We start from the raw sequence: 23102 nt of genomic DNA, 5'->3' as shown, positions 1-23102 counted from the left end.
AGCTTGAGGAACTGCCACGTGTTGGTTGTTTGGTGTTTGACACTTGGCTTAAGCTTTGTGGTTACTTGTCCACCTCGATTAGCACTATTCGGGGTCTGGTTACATTCTCCACAATGATTTGGTATTTTAAAAAGATTTAATAATTCTTATGAACGGTTACTCTAATATTTAAAACTATAAAATTAAGAAAAAAAATATCTCCGTAAGAATAATACAATTTATTCGATTAAGTAATTTTTGCATAGACTTAGATCAAGCCAATCAAATCATCCTATGTCCTCCGAAGTCCGAACTACGCCCATCAATTTCATTAAATATAGTCCACAACTCCGCATGGTACGCTGCCTGCCCACCAAATTCTCCATTAATTTATTAACCAGCACACATTAGGATAATTAAGCTAGAAATGTGAAAAAAAAATAAAAAAAATTCATAGTAGCACAAAAGTCAAAGAATCTTGTAATATGTTTGTTAAATACATAAATAGTTGTCATATGATGATAACTAGGAATGATCTATCAAGTGATTGTCATCCATGGCAGTTGATTATCAATACAACAATCCCTTGCTGGAGGACTTCCTCTTTCCTCCTTATGATGCCATCCAGCCCAAGCACGTCTCCCCTGCCATCCTCTCACTCTTGGACCAGCTTGTACGTTGTGTTAAGCTTCGGATCTTTCTCCTGTTTTTTTTTTGTTCTGGCAATTGTTTTTTACTGTAATTCACTGCATGAATTGAAGATTTTCCCGGAAGTTATGATTCTGTGATATGTGTAGGAGAGTAATTTGGTTGAGTTAGAGACTAGAGGAGAACCAACATGGCCAAAATTGGTGGAACCATTGGAGAAGATTAAAGACAGATTATCTGTTGTTTGGGGGATTGTGAACCATCTGAATGCTGTTATGGATTCTCCTGAACTTCGTTCAGCCATCGAAGAAGTCCAGGTAACTGTGTAATTACCTGTTTCTTTACCATCTTCATATGAATCACGGGCTGTGTTTTTTAGGTTAAAGAACAAAAAAATGTTTTCTTGCAGCCAGAGAAGGTAAAGTTCCAGCTTAGATTGGACCAAAGTAAACCTGTATACACTGCATTTAAAGCCATTCGACAATCTTCTGAATGGGAGAGCTTGAACGAGGCACGAAAACGCATAGTGGAAGGTATTGCAGCTTAATGAACTACAACTTATCTGGTTTTGGTTTTGTTGGTGTAAAATTAATGTTGAACGTCTAGCATATATGTGTATAGACTAGATCCACAGTTACAAGCCTAATAAAAAGTCGAACGATCATTTTGACGAAAACAGACTGAATTTTAAATCCAACAGTTGAATTGAGTTGAAACTTGGTCAGCGTATTCTGCACGCTCAGTTCTCTACAGAGTTGGTCCCAATTAGACTTGGAAGTTGCCATGTTGGAATCTTGTTTATTTTTCTAGTTATTTTCGCATTCCTTTTCTAGTTAGGTTTTCAGAGATTTTATTTGATCTGGATTTTCATTATTTAGCTAATGTTTAAATAGTAAATAGTTTTGAATGTTGCTTTTTAGAACAAGTTTAGAATTATTGACAATCAGAATTATTTCTACGTACAGCATTAGCTTTTATTTTTTATAAACGCGGCGTAAAAAAAATTGTTTTACTCTGCAGCACAAGGGTTATTTAAACTGTTGTTATAGTCTAAAATATTACGTTCTATACTTTCTGCTCAGTTTTTCCATCCATTGGATGTGCGATGGTTCATTGGTGATGATTTGATCTTTTAGCTCATGGTATAATTCGTTGGTGTACAACAAACAGATTCATCATAAACTGCATTTGTCTATGCTTCCCGCAGCTCAAATAAAGGAGGCAGTCCTCAATGGTGTTTCTCTTGAGGATGATAAAAGACAACGTTTCAATGAGATTCAACAGGTGAGTTTCGACATTGATGACACACATTAAAGCAGTAATGATACAGAAAAAAGACAAGCAAATGAAGGAGTTAGCTTTCCTTCTTCAGATCTGAGCTTGAGTCGGTCTTGATTCCAGGAGATATTATTTTTCCTTGTCAGCAGTATCAGGAAATTACTTTTTCTGATTATTATGGCATCATAAGTGGAATAATTCTAAGCTAAACATGTTTGTAACCTTTAAATTTTCTTAGGGAAATGAAAAGGAATTCAGAAAGTAGTTACCGGCTTACCGCTGCAATGTATTTTATTTTTATAGATTTGTGAATATTCCCTGTCATTGAGTTCAGGAGTTGGAGAAGCTAGCACAGCAGTTTGAGGAGAATATTTTAGATGCAACGAACAAATTTGAAAAATTAATTACAGATAAGAAGGACATTGAAGGAATGACAGCTACTGGGCTTGCAATGGCTGCACAAATGGCAGTGTCCAAGGTATACCGTGTCAAAATACTGGCCTGCATTGTAACAACTTGCATTTTGCCAAGTCATTTCTCGCATTTCTTCGTTCTCTTATATGCTTCATACTCTTGAGAATCAAGGGTCACGAAAATGCAACTGCTGAAAATGGTCCATGGACTGTCACATTGGCTGGTCCAAGCTATCGTTCAATCATGCAACATGCAAAGAATCGTTCTTTACGTGAAGAACTATACCGTGCTTATGTCACTCGTGCTTCAACTGGAGTTCTTGACAATACAGAAATCATCAATCACATTTTGAAGCTTAGGTTGGAGAAGGCAAAGCTTCTTCGATTCGATAATTACGCTGAGGTAGGACATGCAGTGTGTGTTAAATGTTCATTCTGCTGATCTTAGTAACTCGGGCATGGTCATTCCAGGTAAGCATGGAAACAAAAATGGCGACAGTTGATAAGGCAGAGGAGCTTATTGAGGAACTTTGTAATGCATGCCACAGTTCTGCAATTCAAGGTAATTGGCTTTTATTCTATTTCCCATTTAGTTCTTATTTAGAAATTCATATTTTTCCATCCTGATTATTCCAGGGTTTCTCTGGGGTTTTACTGTCTAGTACCTAGATAAGAGCACCTGTTGTTATGTTTTAAGATGACCATTTACAGATGATTGAATTTGATATTTAACTTGATAAGATGTTGAACATTGTGAATAATTTTGTCAATGGAGTAACTAACTTTTTATTCTTTGAAGACATGGAAGACCTTGAGATTTTTGCTAAAGGTCATAATGCTGTGGAAGCCAACCAACTTAGACACTGGGACATCAACTTCTGGAGCGAGAGGCTTCGCGAGTCGAGGTATGACATTAATGAGGTAGATCCCTTCCCTCTTTGTAGCATAAGAAATCAATGTGAATGTGGATGGAAACTTTGTATTCATCTCTTTGTTATGAGTTTTTTTTCCACTTTAAGCAAGGCTAAATGGTGTTCCCTGCTTGTTTTCTTGGCTGCAGGAAGAACTACGTGCTTTTTTCCCACTGTCAAGGGTTATAGAAGGTCTTTTTAGCCTTGGAAAGAAGCTCTTTGGTATTAATATTTACCCAGCTGATGGATTAGCGCCGGTAATCGTTTCACATCCTAAAATTGGTTTATGTATTCATGGTTTCAACATCAAACTGCAACGTACCTACAAATGCCGTTTGGTTTATGACTCTTCAGGTTTGGAACAATGATGTCAGATTCTATTGTGTCAAAAACTTATCAGATGTTCCTATAGCGTACTTCTATTTTGATCCATATTCTCGTCCTCATGGGAAACGCGGTGGGGCATGGGTGGATTTGGTTGTTGGTCGCAGTCGTGTAGTTTCACATGATGCCACATCATGCAGGCTACCGGTTGTGCATATTGTGTGTAATCAAACACCACCGTTGGCTGGCAAGCCAAGTCTCATGACCTTTCGTGAGGTAGGTTCTGCATTTCATCTTAGCTGGAAAAGTTATATTTCAGTATCTTTTGATATCTGATATCTCATTGTTGATGGCACCAGGTTGAGGCTCTGTTCCATGAGTTCGGCCATGCCCTTCAGCATATGCTGACCAATCAAGATGAAGGTCTTGTTTCTGGTACAAAAGGGGTAGAATGGGATGCTGTTGAATTACCTTCTCAGTTCATGGAACATTGGTGTTACCAAAGGTAATGTTATATAAAATAACTATCGTAATCATTCTACTTGCCGTTTCCTTTTCATTTCAACCATTTGTTCGATCCATGTAGAATCGCCGCATCAAATTCCATCCTTGCCTTGACTGCCTATAGTCCATACTCGCTGTAACCTTTACCTTTTCCAAATGGGAAACTTCAAGTGTGTCCTATTGTTGCAGTATACAACCTTGTTAATGCTAAGTGATTCTCTGCCTTTCGCTTTCAGTTAAAATGATGTGTTTTGCATCCCTATTTCGCAGAGATACATTGATGAGCATTGCTAAACACTATAAAACTGGAGAGAGTCTACCTGAAGATATATGTTCGAAGCTCCTTGCAACAAGGACTTTCCGTGCAGGTTCAGAATTGCTTCGTCAGGTAGATGGAATTATACTTGAATTCATTTCCTTACCTTTCTGCTCAACCTATATAGAAACTTCTGTTATTATTTTGATGCATACAACTGGCTTCCATTCTGTTCTTCAAAGTTTTAATTAAGAGAGGCCGTGCCAACAGCCATTCTACACGATTGTGGCCATCTTTGAAAGGGGTCTAGGAATAAAAGACCAGGCTAAAGTTCTGACCTTAAGCATTCCTGCATTAAGCGGCCTCTCTAAGACCCACCCTTATGCCTATGCTTAACAACCAGGGATTTAAATCATATTACGAAGACAATAACCTTAGATGATCTGTCAATGGGGAAACAGAATTTCTTAATTCATTACTCAAAAGGGAGGATTTTAATTGTTCAAAATGTCATTTGTAGCTACGATTTGCAAGTGTGGATTTGGAGCTCCATAAAAATTACATTCCAGGTGGGCTAGAATCTGTCTTTGATATTGATCAAAGAGTGAGTAGAAAGACACAAGTGATGCCCCTACAACCAGAGGACAGATTCCTCTGTAGTTTCAGTCACATATTTGCAGGTGCTTACTCAAAATACAATTATATATTTCAACTGGACCCTTGTCTTCCAATGAGCAGCTTCTCATTCATCATTTCTGTAACAGATACATATGCATCTGGTTACTATAGCTACCAGGTACATATTTAAGTTGCTGACTACTAGAACTTCCTTTTGATATTATTAAACAGCTTTAGTTAGCTTCCTTGAAATGAGTTTTTACATTAGTACTGATTCCTTTTACATTCCTTAACTTTCTGAATCTGAAAATTCTCGATGTCAGTGGGCAGAGGTATTAGCTGCCGATGCTTTCTCGGCATTTGAGGAGGCTGGCTTGAATAATGAAAAGGTATGGCATCGAATTTCTATGTCAAACTAGTTTCTACAAGTTCTCACACCTTAGAAGTGATGGTCCATATATAGTTCTGCATATTATTATGGAGCTGCTGTCCTTTACTCGACTAATAAGAAAATCTAGATGTCAATGAATGACTGGAAAGAAATGTATTTCACTCAAATGTAGAAAATGAAAGAAGAATACTCTGTTAAGAAAACTGTAAATGTTTCCCACAATTAATAAAGTGGAGAGTATAAATCTCGAACAGCAGCGCATTTGATAAGGCTGCAAACTCTTAATTAGCAGCCATCTTAAGGATCATTTCGTTATGACTAGATCTAAGTGCTGCGCAGTGAAAGAAACAGAAAAAGATTTGTACCTTTTGGTTGTCAAAATTGATGGATAAGTTCACCTCTTACACATCTTGCATCTGTATCGATTTGTTATCTTTCTGCTTATGCAGTTTGATATAGCATTAATAGGCCATGTCCGTATCAGTCTACGCCTCTTTCATTTGATATGCATGACCAGTTCTCGCAGAATCTATGTTTCAATTAGAAAGGGCCTTGTCAAGGTAGTCTGCCATCAGTGATTACCTAACCAAAGAAGTATCATGAAAATTTAAGTAAAGCCAATAAAAGTGTTGAAGAATAATATAAAATCATTTTTAGAGTCTATCTATCCGTTTAAACTTTTAAGTTAATATGGTTTTTAAAAGAACAAAAAAAGATAATTAAATTCTCCTAGTTTCTAAATTAGCTAAATCATAAGCATACAAGTTTTTTTTCCCCTCTCTTGGGAGGTTTAAATGGAATCACCACATTATTTTTCTTGATACTGCTTGATTTGTCTGTTAATCTCCAGAAAATTGTTTCAATGACTGAACTTAATAAATCTTTCTGCAAACAGGCTGTCAAAGAAACTGGTATCAAGTTTCGAGAAACTGTTCTAGCTCTTGGTGGTGGAAAATCACCCCTCCAGGTCATACCAGCTTAACAAATTCTTTGTTTTTCTTTTGTAATCTGATTTTCATGTTCTGAATAAGGCTGGGATTCATTACGCTTTCAGGTTTTCATTGACTTCAGGGGACGGGAACCATCACCAGAGCCACTGCGTAGGTATTATGGCCTAAAACCAGCCCTTGCTGTTTCCTGAGACCTTCATATAAGAGTTTGAAAGCAAGTTCTCCAAGGAATCCTTCAGCTTACTGAATCTTTTCATTCATTTTAACTTTGGAAAACGCTTAAATCTCGTATGTAGTAAAAAAAATGGTTAATGCTTGGTAACTGCTTGTTTATCATATACACAACCTGATCCAACAGTTAAATAAAATAACCTAAAACTATTTTAAGATTTTAGTCAAATCTGAAAGGTTAATGGAAGATAAAAGGGGAAAAAACAGAGTCATTCCCTTTGCATCTTGTTAATCGTGCACAGTTTTTCTTCTTCTTTTTTCAATGTTGAGGCATTGGCACTTCTGTTCTTGTCAATTTGTTTAGGGGCCAGAAAGACATGAACACAATAAACCGACTGGGAAAATTCAAGAAACAAAGAAAACAAATGCTGCTGAAGAGAAGGATTGGCATTCTACCTTAAACACAATTGCCTAGAAGAGAAAACTCAATCAGTTATAGAAATCCAACTAGATAATTCTTGCAGTACAAATAATGATTCAAGAAAACTCATTAAACAATCAAGAAACCAATCCTCATGATTCTTACAAGACTGGACTGAGCAATCAAGCATTACTACTACTAAAAGAAGAACCAATCCAGGCTAGAGACTACAAACAGTAGAATAGTCATTCCTTGTCAAGAAATAAAGCTAGTAGGCAGTCAAGAAACCATGTTTTTTGAAGAAACCCACTTTCCATTAGCCCAATCCAAGTGAATCCTCAATCTTGAGACATGGTAAGCTATCTCATCCCCTGTTGTCTCAAAGTAGACAAAATACAGAGGCCCTCTCTGTCCGGTAACCTTGCCTGCCCACCACCCATCATTATCAAAAGCGTCGACCTTATCAAACGCAGAAAACCCACTTCCAAATTTGATTCTTGGTGGCACTGGCCTCACCTCATCAGCAGAAACAGTCTCTATCAGTAGCTTTGACATGTCTTCCTCTTCCACTAAGTTGGTGTACTGCACCGCGAAAGAGTTGAGGTCAAGTTTCTTGACCACGGTTGCTGTATAGTATGACCCAAGAAAGCCTTCTTGTTTGCTGCATACTTCTACTTTGTCTCCTTCGTGAAACTCCATTGTTATTGAATAAATTAACAGAGAAAGAAAGAGAAAACTGAAGGAAACTCAGACAAGAAGAGCAAGAAATTGTTTTTCTTAGAATGTAGTGGAGGGGTCGCAGGTGGGTTGTTTTTATAGGCAGTGATTCTTTCCCTGGAGGAAATAGGATTTTGGGTCGGTTTGTTGTTGCACGCGGGGACCCTCACTAAAAATGTGCTTGAGTCCCTGTGTTTTGAATTTTATTAGGATTCAGTCCTTTGAAAACATCAATTTATTGATTTTGACCATTATCTCATTAAAACAGATCTCTTTTTTTCTCTTAATTTCCAAACATCCCTTTGACAATTTAAAATCTCAGAGAAAAACTAGTATAATGAGAGTTTACTCAAAAATCAAGAAATTTTATTAAAACAATGTTCAACAATCCTTAATATTGGTCTCATGTATTTTGAGAAATAACTTTTTAAAAAAATACCAGTCCATGAATACAATATGTATATATATACACACACACCACGAGACTAACTCTTTAAAATTTTATTACAATTAACACTCTAGTCTAAAATACAAAATTAAAAAAAAAAAGTAAATTAAAAACAGAAAATTTTTATTTTTTTTTAATTTGAGATGTACCTTTGACAATTTAAAATATTAGAAAAAAAACTAAAATAACAAGAGTCTCCATAAAAATTAAGACGGTTTAAAAAGACAATGTTCATCAAAATTACTTTAAGAGTATACCTCAATATCATATATTCAGGAAAATAATTTTTTTTAATATTAGTTTCATATTCTAATTAAAAAGGCCAAAAAACAAACAAACTTATTTAATCACAGAACTAGCCCTTTAAAATCTCATTTTATTTAACTTACCAAGTCCCACTTAAAAAAACAAAGAGTAAAGTGTAAAACCGGAAAATGTCAGGGGTATTCTCATAAATGAGAAACCCTGCAAAATTGAGAAAGAAATAAAAAGTGAGAAGATTTGAAAATAGAGGGAAAAAGTAAACAAAACAAAATCGAAGCTTAAGAAATGGCGTTGGAATCAAAATCAAACCCGCTAGAAGAACACCAAGACGAAGACGACAACGTAGAGGAAGAGACCCGTCACAATGAAGATGAACTTGCACGCAACCCTTCTGCACCGCCCGATTATGAGGTCACATCACAATCCAATGGCTTTAGTTTTTTCTTTGCTTAATCATTTCGAGCAAACAATTTATTAAAAGTTAGGGTTTGTTATTTATTATTGCAGTTTTTTGAAATTACAACAACCGTTGATCCTAGTTACATCATCTCTTTGATTCGGAAACTTATTCCGATCGATTCCGTGACCAGTCGTGATTCTCGTGGAGTTAACGGCAGTGATGATGGCGGCCGTGGTGATACGAATCAAATGGTGGAAGAGAGTGGAAATGAGTGTGAGAAAATGGACATAGTTATTGATGGTAGTCGAGGAGGAGAAGATAAGGACACGTGTCGTGGATTGGCAGGGGACGAGGTTTGGGAAGAGTATGGTTGCGTTTTGTGGGATCTTGCGGCGAGTAGAACTCATGCTGAACTCATGGTACTAACTGATTTTGCTTTACTTCTCCTTTTGTTGGTGTTTTGTGTTGTTTATTTGATGATAGTTTTGAATTTTCGAGTTGTTATGACTATGAATTCCTGTTCATGAGAAGATAATTAATGGGGTTTTTTTTGTCGAATTCTCGCTAATGCGTGTTATATCATTGTTTAACTTTTTGCGATATTTGTTATGGCATTCGGTAGGCTAGGTTTAGAAAAACATAGCATTGGCTTAGTAGTTTAACGTGATCAAGCTATAATATTTGTTACGGTTATGTATATATGTTTACTGGATTGGATGTTGACTCATCCATGCAGGTGCAAAACCTTGTGCTTGAAGTGCTTATGGCTAACCTTACGGTTTCGCAATCAGCACGTGTTACAGTGAGCTACTTTTTTTTCTTCTTTCTTTAAATATGTTTTTTCTTTTAAGTTGAAGTTATTTCTTGCCTTGTCAACTTCACTGAAAGGAATTGGTTGTTTGTTAGTTTGTTGAGATTTTGGTGCTTATGGTTGTGGTTTGTCTTTCATTTCATTGCTCAGGAAATCTGTCTTGGCATTATTGGAAACCTAGCCTGCCATGAAGCCCCAATGAAGCATATAGTCTCTGCAAATGGGCTGATTTCAACAATTGTGGATCAATTGTTTTCAGATGACACTCAATGCCTAGCTGAAGCTTGTAGGTAATATATAGTTACGAGTCTTTGATTCTTATTTACTCTATTTTACTTGGGAATTTTTAAGATTTCATTTACCAAAATTTCTTTTCATTTATAAAAGCATTTCTGACTTCTACCCAAGTTGAGAGTCTATAGCAAGACATGTACTTGAGAGTTGATAGCCTCTTCTGGAACATAAACTTTTTTGTTGCCTTACCTTTTTTCCAAATTCATCCTAAAAAACAAAACATGGAAGTGGTGATATTTACAGTTTCATATCCCTAAATGTTGTTGTTGGTTGTGAAATTGTTACTGATGCCAAGTCCTTAGTTGCTCGTATAATTTGTTAGGCTATGTTTGTAACATATTTGACACTGCCGCGCATATGATGTATTCCTCTTAATCCATGCTATACACTTTCTTTACAGTTTAAATTCTGACACAGGTTGTTAACTTTGGGTCTTCAAGGTAATGAATGTTGTCCCTGGGCTGAGGCAGTGCAGTCTGAACATATTCTTTGTCGTATTATATGGATTGCAGAAAATACCTTAAATCCGCAGCTTTTAGAGAAGGTAGCAGCAAAATTATATGCCATTTTGTACATATGCAACACTATTATTTTAATTTAAGCACACAAGTGCTATTTATACATTTACAGTAGCAAATGTGTAAGATGCTTGTAGGTTGCAACCATAAGAAAATAGCAATTATAAAAAACACATAACCAGGACCAAAGATGGGTACTTCACTGTTTTAAAGGCCACACCTATCTCCAAAATTTAGAGTTTCCAGGATGCTGGTGCTTGTTTGGTGTGCTGGTTTCAGGATGCCCTTGAGAAGCTCTGGAAGAAATAAAGATGAAATAGGAGCCTCGTAACCTTTAAACATTTGGGGTAGGTGAGGCATACTAATAACCAGGCTAGAGAGCTGAGCAGTTAAATACTTAATCAATTTTGGAAATTCTTTGGGCATATAGCTCTGTGATGCAGTTGCAATCAATTGTCCAGAGTGCATGAAGGACTTAAAGAAAGCCCATAATTGGTCTCAATTATCTTAATGGGGAATTACTGAAAATTTTCAATACTTAAATCAAATATGGAAATTCTTTAAAGCAAATTGTTGAGAAACATACTCTATTTGCATTTGCTTTTAAATGATCTCATCTGTTTTTGCATATTTCCACTTGTTTCACACATAGAAGTATGTAACACTTTGTGCTTTATGTGTTTGTATATGTGATTTTTTGTTCTTTTTAAACGATCAATTATTATTGCTTAAATTTTGTGCTTTCCAATGTCTAAAGAAGTTTCCTTCTTGAACAGAGTGTAGCACTGATACTAGCTATTCTAGAAAGTCAACAGGAAGCTTCCTGTACCATTGTCCCGTCCTTGATGAAGCTGGGTTTACCAAGTCTATTGATCAACCTCTTGGATTTTGAAATGAGCAGATTAACAGAGGAAAGAGTACCTGAAAGGTGTGACCTCGCCCCATTTGCATTGAAGGGTTAACACAATCAATATGTTGTCTGATACTCAGTTTGACAATCAATCTATATATCATTCCAGGTACTCTGTTCTTGATGTAATTCTTCGTGCAATTGAAGCTCTTTCCATTTTGGATGGTCATTCCCAAGAAATCTGCTCTAATAAGAAACTTCTCCAACTAGTTTGTGACCTGGTAAAACTCCCGGATAAAGCTGAGGTATTGTGACTACATAGTCCCTAATTAGCATTGCGAATCATATGCTGTGTGGCTGGTGATTTGCTTAAGCTTTAATTGTTGATAATTTAATATACAGGACCATAACAGCACTTGTAGATCTTCTGAATTTGGAACTATGACTATCCATCCTCCAATACTGAACTGACCATCTGTTAATGCTTTTCCATCCTCAAAACTAGTGCTAGGATGAAGTTTCTATTGCAAAGTTTTATTTACAAGCCCTTTTGGTGTGGGCTCTTTGTGATGTTTGTGATCTGCAAATTTTACAGCAGGCTTTCACATGCCTTATGTACTGGCGGGTTCAGGTTCAGGTTCTTAGTAATATGGTTTTTTCAGTGATACATAGTACATCTATGATAAGATTGCATTTAGGACTGCACATTTACAGTTCGCATAAAATTATGAAGTGGCTTCAACTTCCAAGTTTTAGTGATGTCATGAACTGGAACAAGTGTTTTATCATGTTTAATAACCATGTTACTTGGATTTTTAATCCTTTCTCCTAGTAAATGCTGCCAAAAAGAGTTCACACAATTCATTACTCAAGATCAGACCACACTAGGATTTTCTGTTTGTAGTTTATGAACATCATGTAGATTTGATAACAGAACTGATTTATGAAAGCCTATTCAAAATCCTCACAGCTAAAGGATTATACAGAACTAGTGAAGCAGACACCTGTGTTCCCTGTGTGATTTTTAAAACAGTAAAGCAAATAAAAGTCAATCTCTTACAATTGCTATGAGTGTGTGTTGACTAGGCCTTCTACTGATGACTTTAAGTTAAAAGATTTTGCAGCAACAACCGGAAGTGAAGGGAAAAGTTAAATCTTTAAGCAGTGACAATGGATGTCATCACGCTGGATGTTCTCATTTATGCTTATTCCTTGGCTTCGGGTGGAATCTATTGCTGCTTGACTAAATTGTGAAGTCATGTGCTAATCTGTGCTGCAGGTTGCTAGCTCTTGTGTTACTGTTGCTGTCTTGATTGCGAATATTCTGTCTGATGTGCCTAATTTAGCCTCAGAGATGTCACAAGGTATAATGTACTTGTTTCTTATCAGCAAGATTTATTCCTGAATCACAATCTTCTGCAAATAATTGGTCCCTAATTGAACTAGTGGTGACACATTGGCTGTCCAGATTTGCCATTCTTACAGGGACTGCTCGAGGTATTTCCTTTGGCTTCAGATGATGTAGAAGCAAGGAGTGCTCTGTGGAGCGTTATTGCAAGGTTACTCGTTCGAGTTAGAGAAAATGGCATGAGCCTGTCAAGCCTGCATCAGTATGTGTTGGTTCTAGCAAGAAAATCTGAGATTATTGAAGATGATCTTCTCAACCGACAATCTGATAATTCCTGTGAAGAAACCAAGGACTTGACCAGTTCTAGCTCAAAATCAAATCGAAGTACAGCTGTATCCTTGTCTTATTTTCCTAAACTTACGTGAGCAATACATAAATTTGATTTTGGAAAACTTACGCGCCATAAAACAATCTGCGTTGTTTACATGTTTCTCACATCATACACCTTTTATATTCTTTTCCCTTAACGCTGATTCAGCTGACGAGAATAGTCTGTATTTTAAATCAGTGGACAGCTTCAAAGGATTCAAAGGATTGTCTTAGTGGGGATGAGGCGGCAGGAGAACATTCTGCAGATGAGTTAAATGTTGGGAGATTGTTAGATTGCTGCCGAAAACATATCGAGTAAGTTCCTCTCTCTTGATCATCATTACATCTCTTCGCCATTAATGGATTCTGATTATTATTATTTTGTTACAGTTTCACCGAGTAATCATGTCTTGAGGACTGGTTCATCGTCCGAATTACTGTTTTGTGCAACATCCATTAATGCACCAACATTTTGTCTTTCTTTTAACAGAGGAATAACCGTGAATTAAATTAGACTAATAACTTCTTATGTTCCTCCTTCTGTAATCACATATTCTCCTTTCTTTTCCTACTTTTTCCCGGCAACCATTCAGCAGAAAGAAACTAATCAGAAAAACAATTCTGCGCAACCAAACAGATAAAATAACCTCGTGTGTTGTCAAGTGGAGAAAACGGGGCTTCCATGAGAATACCAAGTCACGAACAAGCTTCCTACTCGCCATCAGGGAAAAAAAAACAAAAATTTTCTAGAGAAAATCGGGGTATTTATTTTTTCTTTCCCGACAAAATACGAAATCATAAGATTTTTTTTCTTTTATTTTCCTACATGCGAGAAAGAAGAAAGAGGGGGGGGGGGGACCCTCTAAACTGAGCAGGTCAATGTGGACCGGGCCTCCAATCGAGGCTTCTTGGGTAGCCTCGTCAGGCCTTCGCAGGCCCGGTTTGAGGCCTGTTAAAGAAAAAAAAAGTGGAAAATTACTCAAACGTCCAGCCGCTTCAGTTTTTTTAAAATTGTGTTTAGCTAGTATTTCAGGATAAAATAGATGTAAAAAATAAAAACATGATTGATTTTAAAATGAATTTTATATTACAGCAGAAAGTATATGCTCTATCCCTATTATTTTCGTTTATTCTGTTATGAAATAATAATTGTTATATAAGGGAATTCAATCTTATTTTAGTTCTCTTAATTGTTATATAAAGGAATTAAGTCTTAATTAATTTAATTAATCAGGTAAGTTGATCAAGGATATCCCTTATATTGAAAAAAAGAAAAATGGTGGAAGGGTTAATGCATATATTTATGTAATAAATTTGAATTTTTATAAGAACAAAATAATAGGAAGAAAAACTTGAAGACAAAATAAATGGACGTAGTATTATGTTTTATTCATACACAAAGGATTACATGTAAACAACAGTGCATCAACTTAAGCTACATCGAGCAATTTAATGTAAAAATTGAAAACCTTCGACATGCTAAATTCAAACCATGATGTCTACCGAACACATTCCAACACCAAATACACACAGCCATACTCTCAAACAAAGATTAATTAAGCAATGCCATTTAGACAAATTCAATTATGAAAGTAGTCAATTTTAAGCATTTTATTAAAATATGAGAGAAATGCCACTGGTAAGCAAATCGTCCGCTAAGATCTTGTTTGCGGCCTCCGATGGATGAAAACCGTCCCAAAATACATACTCAGACGCATTTGCACATGTTCCTGGAGACTTTCCATTGCACAATATTGATGTTTCTACCAATCCTGTTCCACAGCAAGCCTTTCTTGCCTCTACAAATCCTGTATCCCACAAGTTATTTTTTAATTAGTAACAAGATTTGGGTAGAGACAAGCCAATAATAATTAATTTTGTACTTACCAAAGTCAGCAGGCTTTGTGACAAGGTCGTAAAGAGGTTGATAGATGTCGAAAACAAGCAAATTGAGGCCTGAAAGCTTGTTTACCAGGCTTTGAGATGTGGAATTGAGCTTGTTGTTGAAGGAAACTGCAACTTTGTTTAACTTGGCCACACATTCATTGCTATCAAACCCAAATATTGTGACAGTTGCTGGCAAGCATCCAAGTGGTGGCAGTGATGTCACTCCAATTTTTCTCGCTCCCAGCTTGTATAAATCCTGCACATAATTTGATTTTAGCAGCACTCAAAATTACATTAGTCTAAAACAAGTGAAGAACGACACAAGTACTGTGTGTTTAGGATAGGAGAGACCTCGATGAAACTTGTATAGGATTGTATGAGAAGATCTGAGAACTGATCAGGAGTGTAGACCTTGTAGAGAAGAGGGTTAATGTAATAGTTTTGAACAAAATCACTGCTACCAGCACTAATAAGATAGAGTGCACCGGATATGATTGATGAAGCATTGGATTTCCCTGCAATTCCTACTATCTTATTCTGGTATTCCTTGTAGTTCCCCAATTGCTGGCTCAATGGGATTGCATGCTACACCAGAAAACACAAAACACATTACTCAATTGTCTAGAGACATATGAGAGGACACAGAGATGCTAAGAGTTTGGGGTTTTAATGAAATTACATAAAGCTTTGCAGTAGTTTCATAGTAACCAGAAGCAGCAGAGGCAAAGTTGGCACCGATCAGGAGGTTCTTGCCTCTGGCTTTTTTGCTAAGATAGGCTGGTGGGTAAGAAGTGAAGCCTAGGTTCTCAGCTGTTTACCAAAAGATACAATAAACCCAGAAAAACAAATTAGTAGACTGAAAAACGAGACTGGATCCATGATGGGGTTTGGAAATGAAGTGTACCAGTTAAGTCTGAAGCAAGTTTTCCATTGCAGAACCTGCCGGTTGGTTTATGATTGACAAAGTCTCTACCATAAGGAGGGAAATTTGCTTTTATAATGGTGTAGAGGTGATTGTTGTTGCCTGCATCAACAACTGAATCCCCAAATATGAACATTGCAGGGACCAGAGGCTGTGCATTGACCTCATAGAGTACTAGAGCTAGAAGAAGAAGAAAGAAAGAACAGAGAGAATTTGCAAAGCCCATAGTTTTCAACTATTTTAAGCTGTGGAAATGTAGGAGTAAGAAGATAGGTATGTGGCAAACTGGGGACTTAAGGACGCTCTGCAGGTGAAATTTATAGTGGAAGGCAACTTTGTATGTATGAAAAGTCAAACTTGATCTTTATCAAGATCAGTGGTACCAACATCTGCTATATAAATGTTTTTCATTATACGTGAAATCTGAAATGTGACAACTTTTTTTGATAAAGTGTCACTTCTGTTACTTGTATTTTTTTGTCTATATTTTCACCTCTCATTCAAGCTACCAGCTATGTTAAGGAAAGGAATTTAGTTGTTTTTGAGTGAAATGATAAACATGCCCTTTGTCCCATTTCAGACCTATCCAGGTAGCATTTGTTTATTATTCTAGAATAGAAAAGACAGAAACGATATTTATTTTATGTTTTTAACTATGTCTTTTCAACCATGTATCATTGAAGACAAGAAAAAAAAGGCAGTCTCCTCAGTAGAGTTCCATTGACAATTCAAAGCTGGAGCACAATATCAGTGCAAGAGAAAAAAAAAATAGCAGTAGTTCCAACTATAACTAAATGGCGTGTCTTAATGAGGCATGGTTTTAGCTGTCCTAGCTTCTAAGATACCCTCTCATGGACATGATTAACTTTAAAAAAGAAATCTAGGGCACTTGTATTTAGACATTAATAGCTGCAACCCTCATCAGTTTTTGCTGGCCTTTGTATTGTGTGCCCTTATTTACTTCTGTAGCAGCTCTCCTATCGCTATCAGAATTACTTGGATGGTGATGACCCGCTGTAATATCATTCATGGACACTCTTCTATACCGAGGACCAGTGAAAAGCCAAGATTGCCCTTTGTGCTGTGTGTTGAGATTGTTCTGATAAGGACAGTGTTGTCCTTTCGTTGCAGGGTTACTTCTCTTATGGGCAAAAATATTGGTTGCTGTGGTTTCTTGTTCCTTTGGGCTTCAATCTTCAATACCATGTGAGATTTGGTGGGTATCAAAACCCTAACTCAGAACACACTTGGCTGCTGCTAGCTACTTGATGTTCCCGATCTCCTAATCCACTTTAGGGACATAAGAAAAAGAAAGATACGAGTTTAGTGCTACTTATTCTCCCATGTTAGGTGGATGATCAGGCTTTGCTCAGCCTGGTCAGACATTACAAATTGTTCCTGAGGATTAAGATAATGAAAATGCAAGTAAACTGGGTGGTAATTTTTGCTTTTCTTTTCTTGACTCGACAAAACTATGTAGTTGTTCTTACGATGCATTTATGCAACACAGTAAAACCCATCAATCTCAGAATCATTTTCCTAATTAATCTCTAGACATGACAATCGATAGTCGCAAGACCTAGCAACATACTGTCAATTCTTTCAGTGCTCCCTAAATTTATGTAACAAATTCAAAACATTAAAGTTCATCTAACTTATGATACTATTCATGTAATATGTATCATCTGCAGCCAAAACCCCAACATGCAAGTGTGACTGCAGTCTGCAGGCCTGCAAAGGATGATTCATTTGTTTGGTTTGCTTGGAATCAAGAAGCTCATAAGAATACATGGTCATCGCCTCAATTTGTTGTCTGCGGTTGCAAATTTGTAATCATACCCGAGTACTCTCTGCCAATGCCTTAAACTCATCCATATGAGAGGATGCAACCTGGAATCCCACCAGTACATTTTCTGTACTTTCACCCTGTGGAGAAGAATATATAAATTTTTATTCATGAGATTTTTAAGGAAAATTATTTCTTTTTTAACTATTTTTTTATTTTTATTTAGTTTAAGAAAATATTTCCCTGGTGTTTTATTTTTTTTATTTAGTTTAGTTTTCTATACCTACCGAGTAGATGAAAATCATACAAGAACGACAGCTAACATAAAATCCTTTTACACAGGGTTACCGCATGGAAACTTTAATTTAAAATTTTGTTATGGAATATTTAAAACTTTAATCTTATCCCTTTTCTGCAATCACGCATGACCTAAACTTCTGATATGTCTATCGCCCTGAAGGATAAATTAAGACCTTACGCCATGACTTCAGGCATTACAACATTGAGAAGGAATACAAAAACAAAAATGCACAGCCCAGTTTGTCCAAACCTCGACGGTCTAATGACCAGAACAGCCCAGCAGGAAACTCCTGCAGGATTGCTGAAGATAATGCTTCCAGTTTCTTGTGTGCCCTTTCTTCACCTCCAAAGCACTTCTCTCCTTAATCCAGGATTCACTAAAACTCTACAGTCCTTAAAACTATGTGATAGTGCTAACCACTGTTGAGTCGACAGGCCTCAATGCTGCAACTCCATTTTATTGTTAGTTCTCTCTCTGAGCCTGGCGGAAACTCTTTGTTATCGTGAGCTTTGGTAGTGTCAATAACGCAACATGATCACAGTCATAGATTTATTCTCTCGGACATTCTGAATATATCCGAAAATACCTTGTCACCTCCAATTTCAGCACCACTGGCTCCAGCGGCAACTCTCAGTACATCATCGATTAAAGCAAGATTTCCCATGATGTCCACATGTGCTCCACTCTCCAGACCCCTTCCTTCAAGGAGGCTAGCTGGTGGTTCGTGCCGATACTCTCTTATGTACGTAGAGATGCCAGATGGATTGAACCGGGTTCTTCCTCTCCACCCTTTCGCACACATGAAACCAGCACTTATTACAGGCACGCTCTCATCACCATCTGTTAAGTACACTCCACCTCTCAAGCAACTGTCCTTATCTCCATCAACTGAGCTATCAATTCGGAACGGAATGCTCTTGCACCTATCAGTTGTTGATAGCTTGTAGACATATGATCTCTCATTAGGGATCCCAACACCATAAGAGTAGTATATCTCCATATCTGGTGCATCAGGTAACCTGAAACAGAATCCCAACTCTTAACACCATTAAGATTCAGATCATGATAACAATAGATCATGTGTGCTTAATGAAGGAACGGATACACCTAAAATATTTTCTTCTTAAATTGAATTTGACAAAACAAAGAAAGGATACTCATACTCACTTGGTATCTAGTGGCTTAGACCAGTACCTGTAATGAGCATACTTAGGATCATCAAGATTGTCAGCTATCCCGTGAGTTACATGACTCGCAACACGTTGTATCATTTTTGGAGCCACAAACCGTAGTAAATGAAGAACAGATGTAGCTGTATAAGGTTTATTTTCTGCAATCTTCCTGATGCTTTCCCTGCTCATCTCATCATATTCAGTCCAGACCTCTCCTCCACAGATGAGTCAGTATTCTTGTTGGTTCTGCACCCAAAAATTCCTGTTGAAGCCTACAACATCATCCGCATCATGCAAAAAGAAAGAACAGTTTGCTAAAAGTCTAAACGAAAGGATCGCTTGATCTCCGCTGGCATTAAACAGGGTTAATGAAATCAAGCATGAAAGGAAATAAGCTTCCAATCTATAAATTGACACAGGAAGCACATTTCCCCTCGATGATTAACACAATCTTCGATTGCTCATCTTGCAAACTTCAAATAAGCACCCTATTCATGAAACGCAGCCTTTTTTTCTTCACAGTCCAGCATTTTGACTGGAAGTGAAGGTTCTCTCTGTTCAGCATATGAAGATTATGTTTTGTGTCAAGTGCACATGCAGCTAAATGCTAACATCCCACTAAGTGATCATCAATGCTTTCTAAGCGAAAGGAAGATCATGTTTGTGCGTAGGGAACCTGGCCACAGGGCTTCATACCTCCAGTGAAACTTAGTAATATTGTATCAAGGATGATTGACACGGTGCAATCAGATAAAAGGATTTCACAGTCATTTCTCTCGTAACCTAGCAAACTCTCACGGTTATAAGTAGCAGGATTAGTTAAGAAAATACCTTTGTGTCAACAGAGGGAAGCTGTGAGGATGATAATTGCAACGTTTCCTTTCCAAAAGAAATGATCCTTCCATACTTATCTGATTCTTTCACACGAAAACCCATCTTCACATCGCTGCCATTCGTATCGTTGTCTCCTACAGAAGCTTGCGAGTATCTTTTCTTTGAAAAATCACAAGCATGCCCTTCTTCAGGAGAACTATCCAAATTACCCCAGATGGTCTCTCCTCCTTTAGGTAACAATGACGCCATTGAATCCCATGTTCGAGTCACCCGCATGACATGCTCCAAGGTCTGAAGTCCAAGAATCTCAGAATTCAAAACGCCAGGATCCATAGCTCTGCGATGTCCACATAAAGCATTCCAAATAAATACATTTTTTGTCTTAAAAATCTACAATATTGGAAATTTATTTGTAGTTATTTCCTTAAATTTTTGTTTTATTTTAATTTTTGAAAAAGAAAAACTACAGAACTGACTCCAAAATGGATCATCAGGTTTGTTGCCTGTTGAACAAATTTTAGTAACGTAACCGCCTCCGAAATGAATCATCAAGTGCATTGTCTACTGGACAAATTGTATCTAAATGCCAACTAATGATGAGGCAGATTGCAAATACTAACCTGATAGATGCCACGTCTTTGGTTTCAGCAGAGAACAGATTACTGATTGTCTTCGGAACACCAAGAAATACCGGGCCGATATTCATGATTGCCTTTATGTGCTTTGCACACCAACCTGGACCACCACCGCCTCCCATCGGAGGAGGTGCTTCAACCCATTTAAGGAAGTGAAGGAAATATATAACCCCCATGGAATGGGACACCACTACCACTTTCTTATAGCCATTTGTTACATACATGAGCTCTATTTGACTCCTCAATCTACCAAGTGTCTGGTCCCGAATCTGCTCATCCTCAATCTATTTGACTCAATTCAAATTTATCTTAAACAAAAACGCTGATCAGGAATGAGAACATGACTAGAGAGGGAAGATTGATACATCAAAAGCATTTTGGAACAACCAGACACATAAGAAACAAGGGAAGTCACATGACACATAAGCATGCGTGCAAAACAAAAGTTCATGTTAGGTTCTTTAGCAAACAAGTTTTTTCGAGGATTCTAACATAAGAATTATGACAATTTACTACTAACAAAAATTCACAAAGGAGAAAATTTAAAGCTTCTTTGAACTATTTTTCTGCATTGCTCAAGTTCGGAGTTAATTTGAAAGCAAGAACTTCATCTGAATTACATAGCTCAATACTTTCAAGATTTTTAATCCATGGTTAATACTGCTGCGTCAACGGAATTACTTGAGAAATCTGGCAGTGTGTGTTAGACTGATGAACTCCTGCTTTAAGTGAATAACAAAAGGCAGGGGAAGAACCACCATACCTCTGTATATATTTTGGAAAGAAAGTCTCCGATCATAAGCTGCCATGTGCATATTCTTCCCTTCATAACCAATTTTTGCCAAATTCTCAACGAAAACAGCCCAAACAGAGTACCCTGGAGCAAAATAGTCAGCTGCAACCAGCCCTGGCACTGCACGTATTCGAATGCCCGGTGGGTCAAGGCCAGTCTCATTGTACAAAGACAGGTGCTCCAACAAACACAGTGGCCTAAAAATTCCAACAAAGATCACATATTAATTAAGTAATCTAGTCACCGAATTAGAGGAGCAACTGAGTGCTTCAAACTAGCAAGAACAATCTCATAAAACAAAGACAGCTCCAACTAAACATCGTGGTCCAAAACTCTCAACAACGATAATTTAACTCTATGATTATTAAATGGAGCAAAAAATATAATGTAATTCAACTATGTCAAGGTAATCTCCCTGTCATAAAACAGATGATTCAACCAACACAGTGGTCTAAAACTTTTGATACCGTTCCACTTAAGTTCACAATTTCAATCCAGTTGAAACCCAAATTGACCCAGGAAAATGTATTTCAACAATGCTGAGGAGGGGGTTTGACAAATGGAACCAAATTTGGTTATGCGTTGAGAAATAGGTGTTTAAACCAACACAAATTACACGATAAACTCACAAATTTAATCAAAATTAGGACATAGAAATGAAACAAAATGTGATTCTCAATTACAATACGAACCTTTTGAATACCTCAGTGAAGTTGCCACCCCAGAGTCGCTTTCGAAAAAGACCTTCTGCACAAGGCTTGCCCTGCCACAGCTCTAGCCCTCCAGTGACGATGCCAGGCACCAAAATAACTGGATGGAGGGCTGTCAAGCCTTCACGTTTAAGTCTTGTGCCGGGTGATTCAGGGACCTGAAAGCCAGGCAATGTGACTGGCAAACAGTGAAACAAGACTAAGAGAAGCCACCAAGTAGTGCACATGTACCCAATTATCCAACAACAAGAGTCTATACACCTCCATTCCTTTGGCTGTCTTTTACTCCTCTTCTTATTGTTTTGTCTAAAATGGTAAGTCGAGAAGGGTAGTGTTAGGTTTGAGAGATGGAGAGAGATGTTACTTGCTTACTACTGAGAGAGAGAGAGAGAGAGTCCGAAGGCGACAACAATTTGGAGCCTCAATCATTGGGAAAAGCACACGGTACGAAAAACGCAGAAACCCAGAATGTCACTATGACTCTTTCAACCGCAATTTCAGGTGTTGGCTTGTGGACCTGATTATTGCACTAGAAGAGGAGAGCACATGCGAGTACAGATATTCGTGTATGAATAAATGTATGGCGGTGTATAGGCACAATGTTCAAGGAGATGAGACATGATTGATTATAGGTATGGTGTGAAATGATGTTCTTCTTTTGTACTCTCTTCTGCGTTCTTGCTGCTGATATTGTCCAGAGATATAATATCTGATAGAGCCTTGAATGGCTTTCTTTTTTCTTGTTCCACTGCCCATGTGCTCGAAAGGACGGGTTTCATCCATGGTGGATTGCCCATTCTCTTTTTATCATTATGTGAAGACAAAATTAACTGCATTTTCTTCTTCTTTATCCTCGCAGCATACTGTTCCATTAACTTTCCTGCTTAAATATTATCCATTTGCACTCTGCATTGCGGCTGTGTGTGCAATGGAGCTATTTTTCGCCATGATTAAGTCATGATCCTGTGCTGGAATAAGAAAATTAAGAAGGGCTTGTTAGTTAGTTCAGAAATTGCCACATTTTCTCTCGGTTTCCCTCGAATCAAACTCTGCCACCAATTGATTTCCATGACCAAATCTACAAACCCCACCAAGCAAACCCTTACAGCTCTGATACCTTAGTTTAAGTGCCTGGAATTGTGCTTATAATTTTGATTTTATTTTTTCGAACTCAATTAA

General features: G+C 37.3%; 4 protein-coding genes and 1 pseudogene across 6 annotated transcripts; 2 read left to right on the top strand and 3 right to left on the bottom strand.

Moving 5' to 3' along the window:
* Positions 1-403: 403 nt before the first annotated feature.
* LOC133679609 (organellar oligopeptidase A, chloroplastic/mitochondrial-like) lies at positions 404-6594 on the top strand. 3 transcript variants are annotated; one of them, XM_062102258.1, is made up of 17 exons: positions 404-652; positions 777-944; positions 1037-1160; positions 1835-1911; positions 2240-2383; positions 2491-2721; positions 2790-2880; positions 3118-3239; positions 3379-3486; positions 3584-3829; positions 3913-4058; positions 4328-4445; positions 4834-4993; positions 5078-5109; positions 5255-5320; positions 6218-6289; positions 6377-6594. In XM_062102258.1, exons 1-17 carry the CDS (start codon positions 536-538, stop codon positions 6461-6463), a joined length of 2109 nt encoding a protein of 702 aa, XP_061958242.1. In that variant the 5' UTR covers positions 404-535; the 3' UTR covers positions 6464-6594. The 3 variants fall into 3 exon arrangements, 2 of the variants coding, with proteins under 2 accessions (XP_061958242.1, XP_061958243.1); XR_009836180.1 differs by lacking the exon at positions 4834-4993 and having other exon boundaries at positions 405-652; positions 6377-6443; XM_062102259.1 differs by lacking the exons at positions 4834-4993; positions 5078-5109.
* Positions 6595-6915: 321 nt separating this feature from the next.
* On the bottom strand, positions 6916-7683 carry LOC133679610 (protein AGENET DOMAIN (AGD)-CONTAINING P1). Its single transcript, XM_062102260.1, has one exon. The coding sequence runs from the start codon at positions 7561-7563 to the stop codon at positions 7144-7146; it is 420 nt and encodes a 139-aa protein (XP_061958244.1). The 5' UTR covers positions 7564-7683; the 3' UTR covers positions 6916-7143.
* An 846-nt stretch (positions 7684-8529) lies between these two features.
* LOC133679653 (uncharacterized) lies at positions 8530-13454 on the top strand. The gene is made up of 11 exons (XM_062102311.1): positions 8530-8704; positions 8801-9112; positions 9430-9495; positions 9655-9794; positions 10216-10342; positions 11093-11244; positions 11336-11471; positions 12446-12530; positions 12635-12906; positions 13053-13198; positions 13274-13454. Exons 1-11 carry the CDS (start codon positions 8579-8581, stop codon positions 13284-13286), a joined length of 1575 nt encoding a protein of 524 aa, XP_061958295.1. The 5' UTR covers positions 8530-8578; the 3' UTR covers positions 13287-13454.
* Positions 13455-14235: 781 nt separating this feature from the next.
* LOC133679234 (GDSL esterase/lipase At5g22810) lies at positions 14236-15969 on the bottom strand. Its single transcript, XM_062101772.1, has 5 exons — positions 15675-15969; positions 15450-15580; positions 15122-15355; positions 14771-15026; positions 14236-14691 (listed from the first exon to the last, which is right to left on the bottom strand). Exons 1-5 carry the CDS (start codon positions 15916-15918, stop codon positions 14498-14500), a joined length of 1059 nt encoding a protein of 352 aa, XP_061957756.1. The 5' UTR covers positions 15919-15969; the 3' UTR covers positions 14236-14497.
* A 1853-nt stretch (positions 15970-17822) lies between these two features.
* On the bottom strand, positions 17823-22720 carry LOC133680225 (putative phospholipid:diacylglycerol acyltransferase 2; annotated as a pseudogene).
* Between the last annotated feature and the right edge of the window lie 382 nt (positions 22721-23102).

This window comes from Populus nigra, chromosome 19 (assembly GCF_951802175.1).
Source record: "Populus nigra chromosome 19, ddPopNigr1.1, whole genome shotgun sequence".
Taxonomy (NCBI): Eukaryota; Viridiplantae; Streptophyta; class Magnoliopsida; order Malpighiales; family Salicaceae; genus Populus; species Populus nigra.
Note: the sequence above shows the minus strand (reverse complement) of the source record. Positions and strands in the feature narration are given on the sequence as shown.

What these genes read in the sequence shown, in the direction of transcription:
- LOC133679609 (XM_062102258.1), top strand. Translation starts at nt 536, where the DNA reads ATGGCAGTTGATTATCAATACAACAATCCCTTGCTGGAGGACTTCCTC. An exon ending in TTTCAGTCACATATTTGCAG is followed by an intron (nt 4,994 to 5,077) that starts GTGCTTACTCAA and finishes TTTCTGTAACAG; the next exon opens with ATACATATGCATCTGGTTAC. An exon ending in GTGGAAAATCACCCCTCCAG is followed by an intron (nt 6,290 to 6,376) that starts GTCATACCAGCT and finishes TTACGCTTTCAG; the next exon opens with GTTTTCATTGACTTCAGGGG.
- LOC133679653 (XM_062102311.1), top strand. Translation starts at nt 8,579, where the DNA reads ATGGCGTTGGAATCAAAATCAAACCCGCTAGAAGAACACCAAGACGAA. An exon ending in CGCAATCAGCACGTGTTACA is followed by an intron (nt 9,496 to 9,654) that starts GTGAGCTACTTT and finishes TTCATTGCTCAG; the next exon opens with GAAATCTGTCTTGGCATTAT. An exon ending in AGCCTCAGAGATGTCACAAG is followed by an intron (nt 12,531 to 12,634) that starts GTATAATGTACT and finishes TTGGCTGTCCAG; the next exon opens with ATTTGCCATTCTTACAGGGA.
- LOC133679234 (XM_062101772.1), bottom strand. Translation starts at nt 15,918, where the DNA reads ATGGGCTTTGCAAATTCTCTCTGTTCTTTCTTTCTTCTTCTTCTAGCT. An exon ending in AAACTACTGCAAAGCTTTAT is followed by an intron (nt 15,356 to 15,449) that starts GTAATTTCATTA and finishes TTTCTGGTGTAG; the next exon opens with CATGCAATCCCATTGAGCCA. An exon ending in CACAAAGCCTGCTGACTTTG is followed by an intron (nt 14,692 to 14,770) that starts GTAAGTACAAAA and finishes TGTGGGATACAG; the next exon opens with GATTTGTAGAGGCAAGAAAG.
- LOC133679610 (XM_062102260.1), bottom strand. Translation starts at nt 7,563, where the DNA reads ATGGAGTTTCACGAAGGAGACAAAGTAGAAGTATGCAGCAAACAAGAA.